At 31.1% G+C, this 13,484-nt stretch overlaps 1 protein-coding gene across 1 annotated transcript in view; it reads right to left on the reverse strand.

Annotated features, from left to right (window-relative positions):
* Positions 1-3,134: 3,134 nt before the first annotated feature.
* The window catches only part of LOC149791954 (uncharacterized), a 144,725-nt gene continuing 134,375 nt past the window's right edge, over positions 3,135-13,484 (reverse strand). The window contains exons 45-48 of the mRNA XM_089970469.1: positions 12,120-12,248; positions 9,316-9,489; positions 7,519-7,691; positions 3,135-4,645 (exon numbers count right to left, since the gene is read on the reverse strand). Coding sequence (XP_089826595.1) covers positions 4,439-4,645; positions 7,519-7,691; positions 9,316-9,489; positions 12,120-12,248 — 683 coding nt within the window. The 3' untranslated portion in view covers positions 3,135-4,438. The remainder of the gene's footprint in view (positions 4,646-7,518; positions 7,692-9,315; positions 9,490-12,119; positions 12,249-13,484) is intronic.

The following is a 13,484-nucleotide window of genomic DNA, read 5'->3' on the forward strand; positions in this document are numbered from 1 at the left end:
GTGACTGGGCTCTCATGATCTTAGCTCGTTAAGCAGTAATTTATGTATTTTATTTATACTTCAGATATAGCATATCAGTCATGTGACTGTGTATCCCGAATAATCATCGCAGTCATTAAATGTGTTGTCTGTTCTTACAGAAGCTCGACATACCGATCACTTTAGCATCTGTGTTCTCGCCCATCCTAGATTAACCACACTGCTAAATGCTTAATGTGCCTTTCCTAGAAAAATAACAGACATAAGACATACAAAAACGTGGGCCTCCATTTGTATTAGGTATTATTATTATATGTTCATTTTTTTTCTCCGTTAACTTTTCATTGTCAGAATCATTCAGTATTTTACGATATTGGACTCGTGCGCAACTTCATACTGAACTCACGTGTACCCAATAGTGTATTAGGAACTACTTTGTAAACAAATCATGCACACTCACATAATATGCACTTCATGTTTTGGTTGATTAAATTTGTTTCTGAATAACTAAATGAGATTTTCGTGGACTGCCACATACCAGCTGGTTTGGCACATTTCGCGTTAACATTTTTGATATAATGTTTCAGATTTAGGTTAGCTATTATACGCCAAAACAGGGCCCTTACAAATAACATAAGGTCAATGAGTGAACTGTCTTCTTTACCTGGTACAGTCCTTCCCTTTTATGTCGACATCCTCGGGCCCAAGGAAACATTGTCGACATAGGCGGATGTCGAGATAAATATTGTGGGGAGTGTCTGAAAAAAGATACAAGTTAAATTCGTTAGTAAGGGATGACCTGTCGTCAGTGAGTAGCATTTACACTTTGAGAAAACAAACAATGGAAATTTTGAGTACATGAAGACAAAACCAGTGTGAAATACACTTGTATATTGACAAATTACATTTTGGTTACCTTTGTGTAATAAAATCCACAATAAAATATTGTATCGTTCACATTCTGATATGAAAAACATTCACTACGATATTCATTGTTGATATTCAATATCGGCATTAACAAATGGTTGCATAGTTGTTATTTACCTGCTTCAAGTACATGTACTTAAATTGGCCAAGATTTTAGTCAGTTCCCATCTAATAGAGGCTACCAAGGGGATAGGGCTATTCATGGAGAAATTAAAACCTGTCAACAAGTTGGTTTGAACAGTACATGTATTTAGTTACAGAAGTTGTAGTGAAAAGTACATAAAAGCAAACAAGAGATATGCGGCTGAAAAGATTAATGAAGGCATAATATTATAAGCATGATAAATAAAGTTAAAAAAAGAAACTGTCACAGCACAATAAAACTTGTTTTAATGACTGATCACTTTGGAAAATGCAAGAATCAGTCAGATTTCATTGCTTTTATTGAAGTCGCTGTAAGAGGCCAACTTTATAGGACCAAACAAAAGCTTGATTTTTTATCAGACAGCGACATTAAAGCCTGGTGGCAAGATCAATTGTTGAATAAAGTCAGGTCAGAACTGGCTGCTTGCCAACATAAATGATTAGGCAGGAAAATTAAAGCCTGTCAGCAATATTAACTAATTGCTGAACAAAGTATGGGTCGGCACTGGCAGATTGTCAATATAAATTATTAGAAAACAAAGGATTTGTTTAAGCTGGGACCAAGGGCTTATGTCGACATGTATGTTTATTTGTTATCTCGACGTCGACATAAGCATGACAATTTTGGTAGTAATAGTAGACCAAGGGACCGGGACTTTGCTTTTTTGTCGAAATAGGCGGCTTGTCGACATAAGTAATGTCAATATAATTGGGTAGGACTGTAGTAAGAATGGCAAAAAATATACTTACAGTTTTACATCCTGAATTTCCTCAAAATGTACTTTTAAATTCTTAGTTCTGCAAATCTGAATTACATGAGCCATGTCGTGGGTTCCCAAGCTTGATTACACAATTCAAAATTGTACTGTAATTTAGACTATATTCCAAGTGGAATTAAATCCTCCTTACTGCACTCAAAATTAAATAAACATTAAATTCCTTAACGCCTTTTGGATAATTGCGATTGAAAGACTTCATATTTTTCCCATATTATGATTTCAAACATTCAATGACAGAACAGAAACACACTTGCAAATGTCAACATGCTTCTCCCTCACTGCTTCAATATAAGTATTTCATGCAGAATTTGCACAGATAGATCCAGTCCATAAACATGAAATTTTGTAGATTGGACAAAACTACAAAAATCTATTCATTCCAAATCAAATGGAAAATTTGCTGCAATGCGCATTCTTTAACAATATGACTCCAAAATTTTAATTTTAAGTAGACCAAAATACCATTTTCTTTCAAAAGTTAGGTCATGCACGCAACTAAGTTCAAATTTGTCTGGGAGGAGTTTTGTGAGCATTAGTAATGTTGTTATTGTGTAATGACAACTCTGTGCTTGTGTATTTAGTTTGGAATGCGCCATACATTCAGTTACTTTGTTCCATGTAGTGTACTTTTGTTTACATAATTAAGCGATAGAATAAGAAAATGAGCATATAATAAAAAGGTTACTGCATTTGTATGGGAAAATATGAATTGGTTTGTTTGGATGGATATACTACACTCCCAGTGTCAAACAGTATTTCCATCCAAAAAACTCATTCATATTTTGCCATATAAATGCAGTAAACTGTGATTGCTCTTTTATATTGGAACTGGAAGCAGCAAGTCTAAAATTTGTTTTGAATTAAAGCTAATTGTCCAACATACCATTAGTCATTTGTTTTTGTTTATTTCTTTTAAAACTAATCACTACGGGTACTGCAGGGTCATTTTGCTCTTATTAATTTAATATTTACATGTACGATCACAGCTAGTACAGTAACAGTTTTGTCATATCTGAAAGAGCAATATATGAATGCAATCTTATGACGTTCTGGTATAAACAACAGTATAATATACAATGCACATTAAATATCAGGCTAGATCACATGAGCAATCATTGGAAAACGTGCTTTGTAGAGTAATCGTTTCTTCATTATTCTGACAAATACTAAAACAGATCTTTGAGGAAGATTGAAAACGTATTATACATGAAACAAGCAGCTGATCGACAAATATTTGTCCATCTGTTATGACATTAGTACATGCAGTGAATCTAATTACAAGACAACAGACAACAAAGTTGCAAATATTTCTTCACATTTGTTTTATTGATGATCATTGTTGTTTAATGTTCCAGGAATAACTACACAACATTATTATGTCAGCATAATGAATATATTTACATATTTCCACTCAATATCAATCCTGGCCCGATTTAAATTTATACATGTCAATCATGGCCTGATTCAAATTTGTACATGTCAATCCTGGCCTGATTTAAATTTGTACATCTCAATCCTGGCCTGATTTAAATTTGTACATCTCAATCCTGGCCTGATTTAAATTTGTACATCTCAATCCTGGCCTGATTTAAATTTGTGTTATATTTGGCTCAGTAAGAAAGTTATTTAAACAAATGGCAGTTGAGACAAATATGGGATCTCTTACATCATTAGAAAGAGTAAATGTCGTAACTGGACATACCTATCAAATTAATCGATCTTTTGTGTCAAATAACCTTATGTAGAACTTTCTTATTACTTTAAACACGATCAGAAACAGTACTGATAATCCAGGTTAGCTTGTCTGAGCAATAAAGATAGCCTGACAAATTCTTAAAAATCAGTTATGGAACATATATCTGTTTAAATCTGACATATCAGAAATATTGATTGGATTTAGTACACAATTTCAAGTTAACTGAATCTAAAACAATACACAACAGTACAAATTAACAGTTTTTGTGCAATTATGAAAGATTTTCATATGCAAATTAGAATAGTGGTGGATTATTAAAAATGGTGAAACTATTCATTGCTAGGTTTTTATGCTGGTGTAATGTTTGCCATTATTTGAGAAAAGAATAATAGCTTGTTACATATTATGAAGTAGAAACAAAATGTGTTTTACATATCATTCTATTTATACCCTGAAAAATGACATTGTTTCAAGATACAGTGGCAATTATGAAACTTCACCTCCATAACAGAATAGGTCTAAATTGGCAGATAGTGACTGAAAGGGAGATAATAAGGGAGATAATTAATAAGGCCTACAAGACATGTCATCTCCCTATATGATATAATTGCTCAACTCCCCTTCATGAGGCTTGTCATTCAAAAATGAAAACTCCAGACAGGTAATAATTCCTCTAGTCCACATTGGCAATGTTAGATATTTATAGAAATATAACAATTTGTGTTACTATTCACGATTTTAGTTTCTAATTTTAACCATTACAGCAACACTGGTATCACGTTTATTCATGATGATGCAAATGGCCCTAGCTGTACTAAAATAGATGAAGTCTACCAGTCTGCAACAGAAGTATCAATGTTACTTGCTTCAATATATGATACAAAAACAAGCACCCATTCCTGAATTGAATGCTTCATGCAGCACTATCCTTAAAGAATTGGTCTTCATCATCCGAATCGACTATTAATGATGCTACACCGCTAGTAGTGGTCGGAGCATCAGACACCTCACTGATGCTCTTGGTTTCGAAACTAGTCTCATAATTTGCCTCATGACATGGATTGGAGAATGCCATCTCGTTGTTTTCATAGTGAGAAACTTCCTTGGTTTCAATAGCAACCTGAATTAAGAAACAAAATGATTTGATTTATAATTTATTTTATACATTATGAGTCTTATTAAAATGGTTATTCATCATTTGATTTATCGTTTATTTTATACATTATGAGTCTCATTAAAATGGTTATTCATCATTTGATTTATCGTTTATTTTATACATTATGAGTCTCATTAAAATGGTTATTCATCATTTGATTTATCGTTTATTTTATACATTATGAGTCTCATTAAAATGGTTATTCATCATTTGATTTATCGTTTATTTTATACATTATGAGTCTTATTAAAATGGTTATTCATCATTTGATTTATCGTTTATTTTATACATTATCGTCTCATTAAAATGGTTATTCATCATTTGATTTATCGTTCATTTTATACATTATGAGTCTCATTAAAATGGTTATTCATCATTTGATTTATCGTTCATTTTATACATTATGAGTCTCATTAAAATGGTTATTCATCATTTGATTTATCGTTCATTTTATACATTATGAGTCTCATTAAAATGGTTATTCATCATTTGATTTATCGTTCATTTTATACATTATGAGTCTCATTAAAATGGTTATTCATCATTTGATTTATCGTTCATTTTATACATTATGAGTCTCATTAAAATGGTTATTCATCATTTGATTTATCGTTCATTTTATACATTATGAGTCTCATTAAAATGGTTATTCATCATTTGATTTATCGTTCATTTTATACATTATGAGTCTCATTAAAATGGTTATTCATCATTTGATTTATCGTTCATTTTATACATTATGAGTCTCATTAAAATGGTTATTCATCATTTGATTTATCGTTCATTTTATACATTATGAGTCTCATTAAAATGGTTATTCATCATTTGATTTATCGTTCATTTTATACATTATGAGTCTCATTAAAATGGTTATTCATCATTTGATTTATCGTTCATTTTATACATTATGAGTCTCATTAAAATGGTTATTCATCATTTGATTTATCGTTCATTTTATACATTATGAGTCTCATTAAAATGGTTATTCATCATTTGATTTATCGTTCATTTTATACATTATGAGTCTCATTAAAATGGTTATTCATCATTTGATTTATCGTTCATTTTATACATTATGAGTCTCATTAAAATGGTTATTCATCATTTGATTTATCGTTCATTTTATACATTATGAGTCTCATTAAAATGGTTATTCATCATTTGATTTATCGTTCATTTTATACATTATGAGTCTCATTAAAATGGTTATTCATCATTTGATTTATCGTTCATTTTATACATTATGAGTCTCAATAAAATGGTTATTCATCATTTGATTTATCGTTCATTTTATACATTATGAGTCTCATTAAAATGGTTATTCATCATTTGATTTATCGTTCATTTTATACATTATGAGTCTCATTAAAATGGTCATTCATCATTTGATTTATCGTTCATTTTATACATTATGAGTCTCATTAAAATGGTCATTCATCATTTGATTTATCGTTCATTTTATACATCATGAGTCTCATTAAAATGGTCATTCATCATTTGATTTATCGTTTATTTTATACATTATGAGTCTCATTAAAATGGTTATTCATCATTTGATTTATCGTTTATTTGATACATTATGAGTCTCATTAAAATGGTTATTCATCATTTGATTTATCGTTTATTTGATACATTATGAGTCTCATTAAAATGGTTATTCATCATTTGATTTATCGTTTATTTGATACATTATGAGTCTCATTAAAATGGTTATTCATCATTTGATTTATCGTTTATTTGATACATTATGAGTCTCATTAAAATGGTTATTCATCATTTGATTTATCGTTTATTTGATACATTATGAGTCTCATTAAAATGGTTATTCATCATTTGATTTATCGTTTATTTGATACATTATGAGTCTCATTAAAATGGTTATTCATCATTTGATTTATCGTTCATTTTATACATTACGAGTCTCATTAAAATGGTTATTCATCATTTGATTTATCGTTCATTTTATACATTATGAGTCTCATTAAAATGGTTATTCATCATTTGATTTATCGTTCATTTTATACATTATGAGTCTCATTAAAATGGTTATTCATCATTTGATTTATAGTTTATTTTATACATTACGAGTCTCATTAAAATGGTTATTCATCATTTGATTTATAGTTTATTTTATACATTACGAGTCTCATTAAAATGGTTATTCATCATTTGATTTATAGTTTATTTTATACATTATAGTCTCATTAAAATGGTTATTCATCATTTGATTTATAGTTTATTTTATACATTATGAGTCTCATTAAAATGGTTATTCATCATTTGATTTATAGTTTATTTTATACATTATGAGTCTCATTAAAATAATTACTGATGGACTTCATTTGAAATAAATTTCTGAGAGTATTAATATTAAGAAATCAAATCTAAAGTACATCTTTTAGATTCAGACAACAAATGAATGAATTACAGCCCCTGTTTTACTTCACGGTTTGGTTGTATCATCAGTTTTGTCTCTTCCTTCACAAGACCTTTTGTTTCAAATCAACTTTTATGACGAGTAATACTGAGATGAGTCTGAGGTTCACTTCTTTATTCAACCTGTGACTGAGTTACCACCCCTGTTTGACCTTAAGGTTTGAGTCTACTAAAGAAATTGACTCATTGTGTTATGCCCAACATAGGATATTGTAATTCTCTCAGTTCCATTAATTAAACTACTCAACTATAAAGTTACACATCTGGGAGTGAACAAAATATTTAATGACAGGCATAATTAAATTAGAGAATTATTTCACATATAGCATTCATTTATATCTTCTTCAGAAACAACAATACAATGTTGCATGATATAAATGTAGAGCTCTAAGACAGTTTACCTCTTTGTCATTCAGTTTCATTCCACTGCTTAAACCAGTAATAAACTGTCCTGTGTACCGCTTTCTTGACAGCAGTGTTGAAATGAGAACAGCTATCAAGATGGCGATTAGAAACCCAATAATCAAGCCAACAAGTTGCCCAACACTTAACTGCAACATTCCACTGGCCAAACCTAAAGAAAAATGTATTCTGTAAGACACTCGGAATTTTAACGAGGCTTAATTGAGGACCTACTAAAGCATGTGCTAGTTATATGTTATAAAAGCTACGTGTTATCAAATACTCAAAGCATGTACTAGTTATATGTTATAAAAGCTACGTGTTATCAAATACTCAAAGCATGTGCTAGTCATATGTTATAAAAGTTACGTTATCAAACACTCAAAGCATGTACTAGTTATATGTTATAAAAGCTATGTGTTATCAAATACTCAAAGCATGTGCTAGTCGTATGTTATAAAAGCTACGTGTTATCAAACACTCAAAGCATGTGCTAGTTGTATGTTATAAAAGCTACCTGTTATCAAATACTCAAAGCATGTGCTAGTTATATGTTATAAAAGTTACATGTTATCAAATACTCAAAGCATGTGCCTGTTGTATGTTATAAAAGCTACGTGTTATCAAATACTCAAAGCATGTGCTTGTTGTATGTTATAAAAGCTACGTGTTATCAAATACTCAAAGCATGTGCTAGTTATATGTTATAAAAGTTACATGTTATCAAATACTCAAAGCATGTGCCTGTTATATGTTATAAAAGCTACATGTTATCAAATACTCAAAGCATGTGCCTGTTGTATGTTATAAAAGCTACGTGTTATCAAATACTCAAAGCATGTGCTTGTTGTATGTTATAAAAGCTACGTGTTATCAAATACTCAAAGCATGTGCTAGTTATATGTTATAAAAGTTACATGTTATCAAACACTCAAAGCATGTGTTAGTTATATGTTATAAAAGCTATGTGTTATCAAATACTCAAAGCATGTGCCTGTTATATGTTATAAAAGCTACATGTTATCAAATACTCAAAGCATGTGCCTGTTGTATGTTATAAAAGCTATGTGTTATCAAATACTCAAAGCATGTGCTTGTTGTATGTTATAAAAGTTACGTGTTATCAAATACTCAAAGCATGTTGTAGTTATGTTATAAAAGTTACGTGTTATCAAATACTCAAAGCATGTTGTAGTTATGTTATAAAAGTTACATGTTATCAAACACTCAAAGCATGTGCTAGTTATATGTTATAAAAGCTACGTGTTATCAAACACTCAAAGCATGTGCTAGTTATATGTTATAAAAGCTACGTGTTATCAAACACTCAAAGCATGTACTAGTTATATGTTATAAAAGTTACGTGTTATCAAATACTCAAAGCATGTGCTAGTTGTATGTTATAAAAGTTACGTGTTATCAAACACTCAAAGCATGTTACTCAAAGCATATACTAGTTATATGTTATAAAAGTTACATGTTATCAAATACTCAAAGCATGTGCTAGATGTATGTTATAAAAGTTATGTGATATCAAATAAAGTGGAACATTTAAAATCAGAACGATACAACATTTTTACCTAGGTCACTTAAGGAAACTTGTTAAAATAAGTTCATCGTGGTTTGATTTTAAAACTATTAAAAAAATTAAATGACAGTTCAGACTAAATAGTGAGGTCATTTGCAAAGGTTTTGGCAAAATACTCAATATTTCTTCTTGGTATAAGATCGCACGAAAACTAATGCAGACTCAAATATTTTAAGACTAAAGGATACAAACTTTGTCGTTCACTTACTTATTTGTTGTGAAGGTTGCTGTACAGCCAATGTAGCTAAAGACGTATTGCATAAAGGTCCAGTGAACCCGACGGAACATGTGCAGACCCCTGATAGGGAGTTACAAGAGCCCCCGTTCTGACAGTCAGGGCACACCTGCGAACACCCATCTCCATAGTAACCATCTGGGCAACCTGTGGATTGCAGTAACATGAAATGTCTTAGTGTAAAGCAGTAAAATAAGTAATGTCACTAAAATCTTCATCCAAAGAAGTAAAGTTAATAATGTCACTGTCACTAAAATCTTTATCCAATGCGTTAAAGTGAGCAATGTCACTGTAATTCTTACCTTCATCCAAATCAGTAAAGTCAGTAATGTCACAGTAATTTGTACCTTCATCCAAATCAGTAAAGTGAATAAAGTCACTGTAATTTTTAACTTCTTCCAAATCAGTAAAGTGAGTAATGTCACTGTAATTTTTACCTTCATCCAAAGCGGTAAAGTGAGTAATGTCACTGTAATTTTTACCTTCATCCAAAGCGGTAAAGTGAGAAATGTCACTGTAATTTGTACTTTCATCCAATCCGGTAAAGTGAGTAATGTCACTGTAATTTTTACCTTCATCCAAAGCGGTAAAGTGAGAAATGTCACTGTAATTTTTAACTTCATCAAAATCAGTAAAGTGAGTAATGTCACTGTAATTTTTACCTTCATCCAAAGCGGTAAAGTGAGTAATGTCACTGTAATTTTTAACTTCATCAAAATCAGTAAAGTGAGTAATGTCACTGTAATTATTACCTTCATCCAGAGCAGTAAAGTGAGTAATGTCACTGTAATTTTTACCTTCATCCAGAGCAGTAAAGTGAGAAATGTCACTGTAATTTGTACTTTCATCCAATCCGGTAAAGTGAGTAATGTCACTGTAATTTTTACCTTCATCCAAAGCGGTAAAGTGAGAAATGTCACTGTAATTTGTACTTTCATCCAATCCGGTAAAGTGAGTAATGTCACTGTAATTTTTACCTTCATCCAAAGCGGTAAAGTGAGAAATGTCACTGTAATTTTTAACTTCATCAAAATCAGTAAAGTGAGTAATGTCACTGTAATTATTACCTTCATCCAGAGCAGTAAATTGAGTAATGTCACAGTAATTTTTACCTTCATCCATAGCGGTAAAGTGAGTAATGTCACTGTAATTTTTACCTTCATCCATAGCGGTAAAGTGAGTAATGTCACTGTAATTTTTAACTTCATCCAAATCATTAAAGTGAGAAATGTCACTGTAATTTTTACCTTCATCAAATGCGGTAAAGTGAGTAATGTCACTGCAATTTGTACATTCATCCAATCTGGTAAAGTGAGAAATGTCACTGTAATTTTTAACTTCATCCAAAGCAGTAAAGTAAGTAATGTCACTGTAATTTTTACCTTCATCAAAATCAGTAAGGTGAGAAATGTCACAGTAATTTTTACCTTCATCAAAATCAGTAAGGTGAGAAATGTCACAGTAATTTTTACCTTCATCAAAATCAGTAAGGTGAGAAATGTCACACAGTAATTTTTACCTTCATCAAAATCAGTAAGGTGAGAAATGTCACAGTAATTTTTACCTTCATCAAAATCAGTAAGGTGAGTAATGTCACTGTAATTTTTAACTTCATCCAAAGCAGTAAAGTAAGTAATGTCACTGTAATTTTTACCTTCATCAAAATCAGTAAGGTGAGAAATGTCACAGAAATTTTTACCTTCATCAAAATCAGTAAGGTGAGAAATGTCACAGTAATTTTTACCTTCATCAAAATCAGTAAGGTGAGAAATGTCACAGTAATTTTTACCTTCATCAAAATCAGTAAGGTGAGAAATGTCACAGTAATTTTTACCTTCATCCAAAGCAGTAAAATGAGTAATGTCACTGTAATTTTTACCTTCATCCATAGCGGTAAAGTGAGAAATGTCACAGTAATTTTTACCTTCATCCATAGCGGTAAAGTGAGTAATGTCAATGTAATTTTTACCTTCATCCAGAGTGGTAAAGTGAGTAATGTCACTGTAATTTTTACCTTCATCCAGAGTGGTAAAGTGAGTAATGTCAATGTAATTTTTACCTTCATCCATAGCGGTAAAGTGAGCAATGTCACTGTAATTATTACCTTCATCCAGAGCAGTAAAGTGAGTAATGTCACTGTAATTTTTACCTTCATCCAGAGCGGTAAAGTGAGTAATGTCACTGTAATTTTTATCTTCATCCAGAGCAGTAAAATCACTAATAGCTTCATCCAAAGCAATAAAATAAGTAATGTCACTAAGACCTTTATCTAAAGTAGTATAGTGAGTTATGTCACTGTAACCTTCACCCAACTGTTTTCTTCATCCTACATTTAATACCAAATTATCTCCATAACAATAAATTATTTATTTATTATTTTATTATTATTTTTTCCAACATTTGAATAAGATTGTGCATTTGTGTATGTAACATACTTAATAACAGAAATTGCATCCTTGTCTAATCCAATGTTTAGTTTTCCTTTCATTTTTCTTCTTTCATTTTCATTAAATTTGTATTTAAAAAAAAATTTTGTCACTAAATTTATTTCATTCACTTTATTATTGAAATAATTACTTTTTGAAAAAAACACTTTTCACATCAAATAAACATACTGTTAATTAGGGAGTCAGTGTTCTTTAATCATGGTATGGAAACAATGTGATTAATTTTTCTAGCTGAATTTTTAACAAAACAGTTTTTGATCTTGTCCAATGTATTTACAGATTCATCATCTATCAACAAAAATAAAATCATGCATGAAAGAATGCCCTTACTTTGATCACAGAAGTAACCAGACCAACCAGGTTGACACCGGCAGTTTCCGGTAATAGGGTCGCAAACCGCACCATTCTGACATCCACAAACCTGGGCACACTGGAAACCAAAATGATTGGAATCACAACCTGGATAAATAAATAAATAGATATATGCATAAGTAAATAAATAAACAAACTTGTTATTATCTGTACAGGTAACTTTGGCAGAATAACAAGTAAAATTTTATTAACCCTCACTCTCATTCAGAACTCCCCCTTCACCCTCCACACAAACAAAGTGAAAACTACCGTGATCTCGCAAATGTGAAGAAATATTGTCATTTTACTCAGTGAAAACAGACTTGTAGAAGATTTCGAAATACAGTTCACATGTATCAAATGACTACTCTGCACTGTTTTGATACTTGAGAAACAAACAGAGTTCGATATAAGATTTGTTAAAACAAACATATCTCTTTATATATGATCTCACATGAATAAAGATGATACTGAATTTATGAAATTCAATGAGTAACTTAAGCCATTCAGAAATTTCAACAAATAAAATGTTAAATCAATAACCGTTTGAGATTACGTTAGTTGGAGTCATCATTCTACATAAGAAGAACAATATTATAATCTCTCTCTCTCTTTCTCTCTCTCTCTCTCTCTCTCTCTCTATATATATATATATATATATATATATATATATATACCACTCAGGGAGCAACTTCACTTCAGATTAAAAAGGGTATTTGACATGGAGAACAGCATTTTGAACATTTGATCTCCGATCTGAAATTTCTATCTGATGTCACAGTTCAGTCAGGTCTAGTCATCTGGAATAGTTCAGGCGCCATATACATATTTCTATAAAGGGAGTCTGTTTACACCATTTCCTCCAAAAAGTGTTGTCAATTCCATTATGTTTATTCAATAAAGATGAAATAATGAATATGGCAGAAAACAGAGCATCCCATTTGTCGTCATTTCTTTTACACTTGTACGAGTTGACATTATTAGGAATAAAAAGTGGTTTGTCTGCATTATAATGCGCCACCGTGTGGGTACTTGGATAAGTGGTTTGTTTGCATTATAATACGCCACCGTGTGGGTACTTGGATAAGTGGTTTGTCTGCATTATAATACGCCACCGTATGGGTACTTGGATAAGTGGTTTGTCTGCATTATAATACGCCACCGTGTGGGTACTTGGATAAGCTCAATACATTCATATTGGACAACATGATGTTTTCTTTCGTTTCCTCGATTCAACTGGGCCAAGCAGGTTCCCTCATGTTCTAGTACTGTTTGAGTGTTGCATTCAGATAATTCTATGTAGAATAAACATGTTCAAGTCCCACTAGCAACTACTTTACCCTT

The sequence above is a fragment of the Sinohyriopsis cumingii genome, chromosome 9, assembly GCF_028554795.1.
Source record: "Sinohyriopsis cumingii isolate HCF-2022 chromosome 9, ASM2855479v2, whole genome shotgun sequence".
Classification (NCBI taxonomy): domain Eukaryota; kingdom Metazoa; phylum Mollusca; class Bivalvia; order Unionida; family Unionidae; genus Sinohyriopsis; species Sinohyriopsis cumingii.